The sequence below is a fragment of the Aspergillus pseudodeflectus genome, assembly GCF_044049435.1.
Source record: "Aspergillus pseudodeflectus strain CBS 756.74 chromosome Unknown BJX68scaffold_28, whole genome shotgun sequence".
Lineage (NCBI taxonomy): Eukaryota > Fungi > Ascomycota > Eurotiomycetes > Eurotiales > Aspergillaceae > Aspergillus > Aspergillus pseudodeflectus.
The window spans coordinates 33,003-45,039 of NW_027263804.1; the positions used below are offsets into that span (position 1 = coordinate 33,003).

General features: G+C 54.8%; 3 protein-coding genes across 3 annotated transcripts; 1 reads left to right on the top strand and 2 right to left on the bottom strand.

Annotated features, from left to right (window-relative positions):
* Positions 1–3,403: 3,403 nt before the first annotated feature.
* On the bottom strand, positions 3,404–5,070 carry BJX68DRAFT_256012 (major facilitator superfamily-domain-containing protein; the record flags this gene model as incomplete). The annotated part of the gene is made up of 3 exons (XM_071043132.1): positions 3,404–3,974; positions 4,036–4,853; positions 4,903–5,070. 3 exons carry the CDS (start codon positions 5,068–5,070, stop codon positions 3,404–3,406), a joined length of 1,557 nt encoding a protein of 518 aa, XP_070897763.1.
* Positions 5,071–5,813: 743 nt separating this feature from the next.
* On the top strand, positions 5,814–7,614 carry BJX68DRAFT_267987 (transcription factor domain-containing protein; the record flags this gene model as incomplete). The annotated part of the gene is made up of 4 exons (XM_071045956.1): positions 5,814–5,970; positions 6,036–6,591; positions 6,679–7,482; positions 7,557–7,614. The coding sequence occupies 4 exons, from the start codon at positions 5,814–5,816 to the stop codon at positions 7,612–7,614; spliced, it is 1,575 nt and encodes a 524-aa protein (XP_070897764.1).
* On the bottom strand, positions 7,601–8,569 carry BJX68DRAFT_276443 (serine protease). Its single transcript, XM_071048096.1, has one exon. It carries the CDS (start codon positions 8,495–8,497, stop codon positions 7,757–7,759), a length of 741 nt encoding a protein of 246 aa, XP_070897765.1. The 5' UTR covers positions 8,498–8,569; the 3' UTR covers positions 7,601–7,756.
* Between the last annotated feature and the right edge of the window lie 3,468 nt (positions 8,570–12,037).

The window sequence follows — 12,037 nt, forward strand, 5'->3', positions numbered from 1 at the left end:
GGTCGAGGAGGGGGGCCTGAAGCTGGAGGTGACTGACAAGACTCCAGCCTGGCATTATCAGAATTGGGCAATCACCGTGGGCGGCAAAGGGCAGCCTGCACAGCAGATGTTTGAGTGGGGCTTGGTTTGTTTGTTTGAGCAGGCAGGCAGGCTGGCTTACAGAAAACAAAGTGAATGTTGATGATTGCTTTGAACAAGCTACGTCACTGAGTCTGGTGCAGCTCGAGCGCTCAAGGAAGAAACCGACCTCGTTGGGAGAGCAATTGTGAAGGACAAAGTCGATGGCAAATGTGGACGTCGAAGGACGATGTCGAGTCTACTGCAGAAAGAAGTGGCGTGGCAGATAGAAGGCAGGTGAAAAGGACATGATGTCTTACCAGACCATATCGTTGGATGATATCACCAAAGCAGCGTAGAGTATTCTGTGTTTAGTCTGTAATCCCTAAATGTCTGGAGTGTGTGACTATTCTCCCTTGTGAGGAATTACTCTGGCAAAGCTGAGCTTGGCTTCTGTATTGAATGGCGGGGCGGAGCGTCATGGATTACGGAGAAACAATTCCGAGTCTTCGTCTCCTAGACTCTTCCTAACTCATGATGCATTCAAGATCCTTGATTCCGATGATTATATCACTTTTAGCTATTTCAAGTGCCATTTAATGCTATACTTTGCCCCTCACGAGCACCTCATCGGCGCGTCGTTATTTCGACGGTACGCGCAAGGCAAACCCTCGGCCAGGCCATCGCCGGCCTGCCTGTCGAGACTCGAAACTGGCATCCACCGCAATGTCAAGGCCAGAAGCGCAGTAAGTCAGACGCTTTGAATTGCGTGAGGCTCGCGAAGCGATGACCGCGAATCAGCCGACTTCCCCTTCGGACACGCGTGAAAGAGTCGATGGGAACCATCGAGATAACATGGCTGCCGATGAGGATTTACGCCAGTGGGTGGCTTCCCCGAAGGCTCTGGCGCAATGATGGTCCATTTGCTTCCCCCCCTCGCAGCTTTGAAAATGATCACGATGCTACGGACTGGATACTTGATAGCTGTTTGGTTGCGCTACCCTTGCGATAATCTGGCTGCGGATGGGCATTCATACCAGTGTGTAGGTTTCGCGGAGGTTGTGATGTTACAATGGTCTATCGGCATTCTCTACCAGCCCGTGTGAGTTCTGACAATCTACCAGCGCAGTTAGAGCTACGGCTTGGGCGTCGGCTCACTATAGTCTCAGAGCCAACACTGACTCGGTTATCCGTCAGAGCTGCTCGCTGTCGAAAGAAGGCGCACATCATCTACAACTCTGAACACACTGTAAAGCATCCTGTGGGGGACAATTGATACCTGATAGCTTGCAGAGAGGGCACTGCAGCGGTATGAATGGCTTCACCCTCTTAGACTTTGGCTTGGACAATGATGACATCGAGGACTCCTAGACCGCGTCGACCTTCTAATACCTTCCTGCGATGCATCTGCCTCTTCCCAATTCGCCGCCATTTTCAGTCCCAACCCTTGGGCCGATTACACAAACTCCCTCTCCGACTACATGTGACCCGACTCACCGAAAGCACAATATTGCGTGCGGATTTCCTTGCATGAGACCCGCAAGTCTGCCGAGATGCCAACCCGAGACACACGCGGTGACAGTCCCCACCCACTGCAGATATCCCCGGAACCTATGCAGGCCCCGGATCCACACTCGCGTATACTAATGCTGAGAGCAAGTGCCGTGACTGTCGGTACCAGTATCAGCAAGCTATTCCCCGGCGGCGCGCGGATGGTCGAGCCGGGACTCGTAATGCGAATCAGGTGCCTGTGTGCCAACCCGGCGCTGCGCCTGGGACTTCACGACGGGCACATGCATTCCTGACACTCAAGCGGAGAAATTGAGATCGGTGCTCTCCCTTTGGCGGTACCAGTCGTGATCTAGAAGATTAGGGTTGTAATGAGTCGGCCCTCTCTTGCTCCGCCTCTTATTTGCTTTCTTCTTCGCTGACAGTTCCTCTTGATTATTATAGTCCAGCAAGCTTTGAAACATTTACGCCACCTTCCCTACCCCTGCAGATTCCCAAAGTCCCGAGTGAGCTGTCGGGTTTTCTCTGAGTGAAAAGCGGTTCCAATTGACAGCTGACGACGAGCGAAAATACCATGCGGCCCCCACCAAAACCCATTATATTCGACGAACGTGCTACTGAGATGGATTAAATAATGGAAAGAGAAATGTCGTTGCCGCATCTGCTGGATAGATATGGGGCTATGTTATCGTATCAGACGCTGGTGCAGACCTATATTTTCGACAGCCCGGCTCTCATCGGAGCCTCGGAGGCCACCTCTGCCTGATCATACTTTCTTGCCCCGAATCGTATGGTTCGAGAGATGGCTTTCTCTCCACTTTTGGAGTACCAACTGCGCGATAAGATTGCCTCCGATTGGGCCCTGGTACCTGTTCTGCTGCGTACGACGCACAGCCCTGTGTCACTGTCCCTTGTTCCGAAAATGCTCCTGGTGTACTGTACCACTGGTCACTTCCTAGTGGAGTAAAGCTACCGGGTCGAGGCACTCTACTTTGAAGGGAACCCGAGTTCCGCCCGCGATAATAAATGTCGAGTTTTGCCGGCAGCCGTATGGCCTGGGCTCGCTGTCCTTGCTGCTGGTCGGGCTTCGGTCTCTTGGAGATGCGGCGCCCGGGATCCCGATCGTTCTTGAGATGCAGTATCAAGCGTCCTTCTGCGTCTGTTTGACAGCAGCTCGATTGCACCACACGCTGCTCGAACAAACGCAGACGCGAAGCATTCTACTCAATTCGACCCGGCCAGTCCCAGAGCTTCCAGTGCAAGACCTTGTGTTAGAAGCTTCAGACACAGTTCCGCTTTAACAATTCTCAAGGCCCTTGCGACATATCATTCACGAGTGTCTGGTCCCTGGCTTACGCTACGGGAGCAATTACCAACCGGGAGCTGCTGTGCGTCTGGAAACCATTCCAAATCCCCAGCACCACTAAGAGACCGCCACTTTCCCTCCTTCCCTGGGTATGTACACTACCTACGAATTCGTCGCGCCGTGCAGGATTTGCCGACGATTATAACCGCACTTGTGCCGTGTACAAGGGCGAGAGTTGGATTTGTGCGTGCGTTGAGAACGAGCGCATCGCAGCGTCTATCCTGTGTTTCACAGAGTTGCCGGTGTATTGTAGATGCGTAGCGTACCAGGGACCTATGCCAGAAAAGCCTTTCGCGCGCACTGTCAATCTACACTACGTTTCACCTTGTCTGCCAACAGGCACCGGAGTGACTGTGTGATCGCTGAAGATTCGTCGGTTCAGGCTCCATCTCTACTTTCCACGGCTACTACTGCAATGAAACGGATAAACAAGTCTGAGAGATGCCAAATCCCGAGACTACCCTCCCTATATCATTTCTCCACATCCCCCGTCGCCATCGACCTCTGAATCTCAATCCTCTCCTCAACAGTAAGATCACTCTTCGCCTTGCCGACTTTAATAAACACAAGCAAGATGACAGCAACACCGGAACACGCAACCCCAAACCAAAACGCCGCCTTGTAACTCCTCTCGGCCCCCAGGTGCTCCGTCTGCGCAACAACCAGATCCGCCACGCCCAGGAAGAAACTAATCCCCACAAACACAATCGTGTTGATCATCGCCCCCGCGGCGCCCTGCCGGTTCTGGGGCAGGTTGTTCGTGATGAAGATGTTGCTCACGCTGTACCCGATGTCGACGCCGATTGTCGCCGCTACCATTGCCGGGAAGATGTAGGACCAGTAATTTGGGTCGTGTGAGGGGATTAGAGCGAAGAGGAGCATTGAGGCGAGGTATCCCGCGCCGGAAATTAGGAGGAGGAGTTTGCCGGGGAGGAGGTGCAGCGTGAAGCCGCCCAGCGTTGCGAGGATGAGGCCGCCGGCGGCCATGGGGGCGAAGTAGAGGGCGGTTGTTAGGGAGTTTTTGCCGAGGATGTCTTCGATGCTGCGATGGAGGTTAGCTGTTATCTGTCCGTTCCGTAAACAGAGGAAAAGGAGGAGTATACTAAAAGCTCGCATAGAACAGGTATATCCCAAAGACACCATACGAGAAGCTCAGCGCGACGAAGAGCGGACTCATATACCTGACCTTGAAGATGTCGAAATGCAGCAACGGCGATTCAGCCACCCATCCCTCAACATAGAACGCCGCGCAGAGCAGTGCAATACCAGCGAGGAACGTCACGAGGATATACGGCGTCCTCCAGCCATCCGGCGCATGCGAGCCATCAGTGATTGCAAAGACGACGAGAAGCAGACCGGGGACGATCGTGAGACACCCCCACCAATCCATCTTCATTGATGATTCCTCGTTCGGCAACCGAATCATAATCATGCCCACGAGGGACACGACGAGAACAACGAGCACAATCGCAGACCCAATCCAAAAGTACCACCTCCACGAGAGAAAATGCCCCGAGAGTCCTGAGACACAAATGCCCGAATAAAACCCGATAGGTGAGAACGCTCCATACAAACTAAACACGAGATTCTTCCTCGGTCCGGGCCGGTATATCGAGCCGATGAGCATGATCCCTGCCGGTAGGAACGCCGAGGGTCCCAGACCCTGCAGTGCGCGACACACGATGAGCATCTTATAGTTCTGACTCCATCCTGCGATGAAGGACCAGATGAGGAACCACACTAGGCCGGCGTTGAAAACCAGGCGGGGACCGTGGATGTCGGCGATACGGGCGGCGGGGAGGAGGAATGCGCCTGTTACCAGGGAAAAGACGCTTGCGGGCCAGGTCTGGGACTCGCGGGGGATGTTTAGGGATGTTGTCAGGTGTGGGAGGAGGGTGTTGAAGCCGCTAACGAAGTATTCCTGTCGTCATCAGCGACAATACCGAAGGCAATGGAGGAGGATACCGTACAGCGAGGAGCTCTGATGCGAGGAGTGAGAAGCAGAAACTCAGCTCGACCCAGCGATTCGGAAAAAGCGCGGGACGCTCGCGCCCAAGCCTCTCGATACTCTCTTTATCGAGCGGAACCTGGGGTTCGGTCTGGGCATCGAGATCCTCGCGCTTGTCGTCGCCGTGCATGTTGTCCAACGTTTGGAATCAGCGAGATTCTGCGGCATAGAGCGTCAGGCTGACTGGAATGCGTCTGCCCTTATGCGTGAATTCTCAAGGCCGCCGTGTCCAATTTTCCAGAGGCTTGCGTCGCCAGGACTATATACGCCCAAAAATGGACGATGAGCGCCCCACTGGACCCTCGTCAACGTGCCAGCCCTAATCGCCGACCATGGCCACTAAACCACATGCAGCAGCCAAGCCTCTAGCTCTGCGGACAAACCCCGCCATCTCGTCATGCACGTTCCAGCTTTCTTCGCCTCAGACCCTTCCACGTTCAAGCTTCAAATTCCCGCGGCGTGACGTTGTGCTCCAAGATATCCTCGTCTACACCAAGAATTCGATAAGGCTGATCAAGCTCTGATCAACGGAACTTGAAACAGCCACTGACCGAACCACGGGCCGAGCCCACGGAAGTCCCAGTCGGAGGGCTTGATCGATACCCGTGCGCTTGTTCTGCAGATCACTGATTGATCCATCCTTTGATCTTGGCCTTTTCGGATTCGGAAATCCTCAGGTTGACTCTCCGAGTCTCGATGCAAAGTAGCGCCATCACTGCAACAGCCGAAAAGCCGTGCCACAACTGTCGTCGACGCCGGCTCAAATGTGATCGCAGCCTTCCCGCTTGTACCAAGTGTAGCCGGACAGGACAAGCATGTTTGGGATATGGGAAGCTATTCCTCTGGAATCAAGGCGTTGCGAGTCGGGGGAAGATGATGGGGAAAACGTTTCCTACTCAGCCCGTGGGCCAGAATACTGTTGCTGACCTAGGACCTGGGAACTATTTCGCACCGACACACCTTGACGCATCTCTACTGGATCCTGTCTTTGGAGATATGGGGTATACATCTCGACAGTATCTCTTCCACTGTATGCAACCCATTCCCTTTCCCAGCCCTGACATACTACACTGTTGACGTTGACACCCCTCGTAGTCGCCAATACTCTCAGCTCAGATATGGTGATATCCTCGACCAACACAGCGAACCCATTCTGCACCTTGATCCCACTGGCGCGGGACCACCCGATCCTCCTGCACGCCATGGTAGCGGCTGCAGCGATCCACGTATCATGTCTGCAACAACGCAGCAACGGCACGTTAGACCTCGACTCGTTTCATGCACCACAGCCACAACGACAACCACAGTGGCACCTGGGACAGAGTATCAGTATGTCCAACCCAGCAACTCAAACCGTAGTAGACGCTCTATGTGCGAAACATAAGGCCCTCGTTCTTCTCCGGCACGCACTGGGAAACATCCACATCAACGCTACCAATAGTGAAAGCGCGGCCGACGTCGACATGGACCTTATCATCACGGTAATCCACCTCTTCATCACCTTTGACCTAATCGATGTCGGCGAGTGCCAGTGGAGAGCGCATGTGCAAGGGGCAATTCGCTTGATTGGTTGTTTGCAGTCCCTGCAGGGGAGTCAAACCCCATCTCCATTGGCAGCTATTCGCGATTCGATCATGTCGGATTGTTTAACGTACGTCGTTTCCATCCATTGTTTCTGTTCTGCTCTCTACGCACTACGGCAGGTCTATCGAGTACTAATCGCACAATGCGAGCGTAGGTACTACATCCTCAACTCGACCCTCCTCACCAGACCAACCCTTGAAAACCCATTCCTTCTCCCCGCCGACAACTGCAGCTCTGGCTCCATCATCGCCGCCGTCACCCGCGCCGAAACAAACAGCTACCTCTCCCTCCCAACGCCGCTCCTGCAGATCCTCTTCCAGGCCTGCCAGCTGTCGGATACCGTCACCACCTTCCTCCAGCAACAAGGACCGGTCGTATCCGAAGCAGACTATCAATCCATTCTCGCAACTGCACAATCTCTCATCGAGCAAGTGAGCTCATTCGATGTGATTTCCTGGGCAGCGGGCCTCGAGTGTTCGTCCGCAGAACGACGCCAAAGTCGCATCCACACGGCGCTCGCGCACCGGGCAGCGTTGCAGATCTACATTCTCCGCTCCGTCGATGGCCGCGGACTCCCCCCTCTCCCTCCTCCCGTCTCATCACTCTCCTCCACCGCCAATAATACCGACCCCACTGACCTTTCACCAACCCCCACCAAGGGGAATTCCCTCGACAAAGACCCTTCCGCCCTCGTGCACACAGTAGTATACCACCTCTCACACGTCGGGGTCTCAGACCCGCTGTTCAAAGCAACCTGCTGGCCAACCTTCATCGCGGGCGCCGAGACGGATGACCCTGTGTACCGCGAGTGGGCGGTTGAGCGGCTCCGGCAGTTCTGGGCGTTGATTCCCTGGGGGTATATTCGCACTGCGGTCGAGGTTATGAGGATGTCGTGGGCTGTGAGGGATACTGGTGCGGATGGGGATGCGGATGTGGATGCGGGAGGGAAAGGGAGAGGGTGGATTCAGGGCCTGAAGGCGCTGGAGAGGGATTGGCTTATGGCTTGATCTCGGTTTTATGATTGGGGCACAGTGGCCAGTGGCCAGCTACGAATCACGAACGAGAAATGTGGTGGTCGAGATCATTTTGAATATATATATATGTACCTTGAGATCGAGTTATGTACAGATGATAACCAGCATCATGCACCATGTACAACCACAACCACATCACCTCAATCCTCCCCCTCAATGCTCTCACATCATTACAAACCCTCATTACATCATGGTCGTCTAGATGCCAGTAACAGACTCAATAAAATCCCGGAAATACGCCGGGCTCGAGTAAACACCAGGATACCCCGGACGCGCACACCCATTGCCCCACGAGGTAATCCCCACAAGGACACCGTCGGCAACAAGCGGACCACCGCTGTCACCCTGGCACGCATCCTTGCCGCTCTCCCCCGCACAGACCATGCTGTCGGTGATCTCGTTGAAACCCTGGTAGTCGCTCGCGCACTGCGACTTGCTGACGATGGGGACCTCGACGTACTGCAGTGTTTCGGAGACGCTGCCGCCTTCCTGCAGGGCTCCCCAGCCCGTCGCGATGGCAGTTGTTCCGGCCGTTGGGAGGGCAGATGAGGTGGGGAGGTCGACGGCTTGGATCCCCGGGCCGAAGGTTAGGTCCTCGGCGAGCGTAAGGATGGAGATGTCGTTATTCGTCGTCGCGGCGTCGTAGTCGGGATGCTGCGCGATCGAGGAGACGCGGACGACGGTGCCGCCGCCTGAGGAAGAAGAGGACCCCGCGCGGATGCTGAGGCTGCTGGCGGAGGACCCGTCGGTGCAGTGGCCGGCTGTCACGACGTACTGGTTGCTGATGATGCTGCCGCCGCAGATGAGGCGGCCGTTGGAGAGGAGCTGGATTTGGTAGGGGTATTCCTCGATGGAGGCTTCGTCGCCGCCGACAATGGCTTCTTCGGCGAAGGCGGGGAGGGCCGAGAGGAGGGAGATGAAGGCGATGGAGTACTTCATCGTGGCGGTGGCTTTACTGAGTTGGTGGGAAGAGATGGGAGAGACGGGAGATGGGAGGATGTGGCAGGCGCTGTGCTGTGGTGTGATGAGAAGTGGATAAAGAGGAGAATCATTTGTCTTTATATCCTTTGAGAGAGCATCGCCATCGCGACTCCACGGGGCGCAATGGAGCAATGGAGCAATGGAGCTGCGACTCAAGTCTCAGGACGTTACAGCTGGCCCCAACAAAGGTGCGACAATGGCATTCGATAGGCCATCCCCTGGCTGCGCGGGCGCCGATCACTGCGACCCCGATAGCAGATCGGCCGCGTGTAAACCCACCAGCGCTCGCGCCATTGCAGATCATTCGCCAAATCCGCGGTCCTTCGGGCAGAGATTCTGGATGAGGAAATGATCTGGATTCGTTCAGCTGTCGGTTCTGCTATGTGATTGGTAGAGGCGCCCCTCTTACCCCAGATCATTTCCTGTTCCAAGTCGAATTTTATAGGTCGTCCGGCGGTCCCCGGTTCCCCCTGGTTAATCTCTTGCTCGACGAGTCCGAGGGTCTGAACAAGTGTTGGACAGTGGACAGGCATTTTGGGATCGTACAATAGAGGATGTGATGATCGTGCTATCAATAGCATTGGCGATCGGAGGAACCGCCACCCTCTAGACCGACACAACCGACTCGTCATTGCTTTTTCCGCCCCAATTTCGCGCCCTGCACTGCAGTCCACCGTGTCACAACTGACGCAGCACTGAAGCAGGAAACCCCCGATGTTTCACAGCAGCCGTTACTGCATACCCCCTGCTTTACCCCCGGCACCTCCCGCGATAAGACTCGACATACCTTAGTCTGCATCGCATCGCCGCCCGTCGTTACATCCCCGATATTGAAAACCCTCGATTAAGCGCCCGCTCCGCCCTGGAGCGAGTCGACTCCCTCTTCAGCCTTGTCTCCTCCTACAGATCATTTCCGCAAAGCCTCTGCACGAACGCGATGTTACATCAGCCGGCCCTTTCGCCCCCAACCAGCGCTGCTCTCCCACTCTCTGCCACGGGATCGTCGCTGCACGGTAATCTACCCGGGGCCATGGCGTGATGCCATAGGCTGTGCACCTGAACATCGTCTGGCCATCTTCGGCCTATGGTGTACTATGGTGGACGACTCGACGTCGAAATATCGTGATCGCTTAGCAGCGGGGTCGACTCGCTCAGCTGCTTCATGCGATGCGACATTGCGCGGGTTGCGGGTGGTTTGGGATCGTTTTGGAGATACCCTCGGGGTCTCCGAAGGGGCAGTGTTGGAGATTGATCAGGTTGCCGTTTGGGGGCCGATTGATTGGTCGCTGCGGATGGTTATAGATGCGGTGCAGGGAATGCAATGGCAGAAAGTAGCAATACATACCCTATCTACTCTGCGCGTCAGGCTGGAGTACGGTACAAGAGACCACAGCGAGTGTACCACTGATCACAGTGAAGAACGCCGGATGGGTGAGATTCTGGATTGGCATACTCGTTGGTAGAAATGCACGTTGAAACGGACAAATGCAGCCTGGCTCGTGTCGCCAGGAAGTGAAATCGGTCGTCGCTGAATGCGCAAGTGTCATTTTTCCAGGACATTCCCTATGTAAACACGAATCCATCCTATCCAGCACGTGTCAAAGAGCGCCAATCTCCTTGGAAGCCCCACGAGCGACGCCTGTTCACCAGTTCGGCCCTGCCTATGTCGGAATCCCGGACAGCAAGGTGACATGGCGAGGTCACGCAGGTACTGGACGAGGTAATCAATGTGCAAATGGCACGAATGCCTATAGAAAACGGTGGCAGGTCTAAGATCAACGCAGGAGCGCGGATTTCAACGCTCAATGCGCCCACGTTTTGAAATCCGCCTCCATATCAGTAGTATCCAGCCTCGGCCGTCCGCGGGGCCTCGATCACATTGCCTGGATTGCTGGGTAAAGCGACCGGACTAGACTCGCATGTCATCGCCAGTATCATACCTAGCCATGCTCTTGGTTCTCCTTTCCAATCAACACTAGCACTTGGGTACTATACGTACGCTACCGGAGCTCATCGAGCTCGCCCGCTGACTCTGGCCCATGAGAGATTGCCGGACGGGCCTTCCAGTCCGACATGGTGACAGGACGCTTCATGCTATAAGAACGCGACGAGATGGGTTATGAACGCCGCGCGATTCCCTCTGTAGCTGCCTGCCTATCTTCTCACGCGTGGAATCAGCCGCGGCGTTTCGGTGCTCCTCGAACCGGCTCGGTGAGTCGACTATGCGTCTCACGCATCTGGGAGTTGATCTCAGCGGTTAGGTTGTCCCGGGCAGCGGCGACGAAGAAAGAAATAATAGACTGGACTCGCCTCACGTGTAGAAGGAATGGACAGGACAGGCTATGAGGCTTGACCAGAGACGGAAGCAGACGATTCAAGCCGCGGGCTTGGGCAGGTCGAAGGAGCCGGATGGGTTGTTAGACCCTCCCCCTTGCGGCTGGAATCCGGCTTCGTTCCTTGCCAACACTTGCTGACTTTGCTGCCAGTATTAGATGTTTGTCAAGATCAGGATCTTTAATCGATCTCTCTTGTGCAATCAAGTTCTGCAGATGGGTATTCGAAATCATATTCCGCCATTCCTTGTACTAGGCCGACGCCGCACATGAGAGCCCCAGTTCGAATGGACTGCTTTCGTAAATGGTACAGTTTGAATAAGAGTCTATTCGGTGAAAGGATGAGTGTAGTGAAATGGGAGGCCTTATCGACGTCAACCAAGCGGTCCTTCGCTCCTTCCTACTAAGAATATCCGCACCTCATGGAAAGAATCGAAATGAAGTACCGTCTCTTCAAGAAGGTGGCGCTTCATACGCAGCACAACCTCAGAGTAGCCCGACTTCCTTAGGATGATAACGTGTGGACTCCCCGGTCCAAGCATCATTTTTCTTTGATTGGAATGGAGATTCTCAGTCTTCGTATCTTCAAAGCTTCTAAGCAGCAGCAATCCAGCTATCCCATGAATCATGCCAGGACACGATATAAACAGCCCCTTGAGTGTCCCTGAAAATCACAACTAGCGCAACCCGCATAGCGAGATGCTTTTCGACAGCGCGAATGATCAGTATTCCAGGGCCAGGGACACGAGACGGGGCATGACAGGGGAGCCGTAGATTCAAGTACATGAACTATGGGCAACATGTAGTCTTTAGAGGTTGCACTGGTCTTTGTGTTCAATGCTCGTGTTGAACTGACTACGCGAGCTTCTGGGGCCGGACACCAAAGCATTGCCTCGTCACTGGCCAGCTCGTTGGTCCGCCACGCGTCTCTAGGAATAATTCCATAGATTGCCATTGTGGCCTCACATTCGCCGGTTGCAATGGGGTGTCGGTGGCAGTCTTGCGGTTAATCAACAGGAACTCTATCAGTCGCGAAGTAGCGGAAGCATCTCGAAGTTGGGGTCAGCCGGGCGTCTGTAGGTAGTAAAAGTGTAGTCGAGAGCAGCAGGTGAATAAGCGTTCGCAGGAGATGATGGCAAGGTTGGCTGATCACATGGAGACAGTG

Coding starts and splice junctions, on each gene's coding strand:
- BJX68DRAFT_276443 (XM_071048096.1), bottom strand. CDS start 8,497: ATGAAGTACTCCATCGCCTTCATCTCCCTCCTCTCGGCCCTCCCCGCC.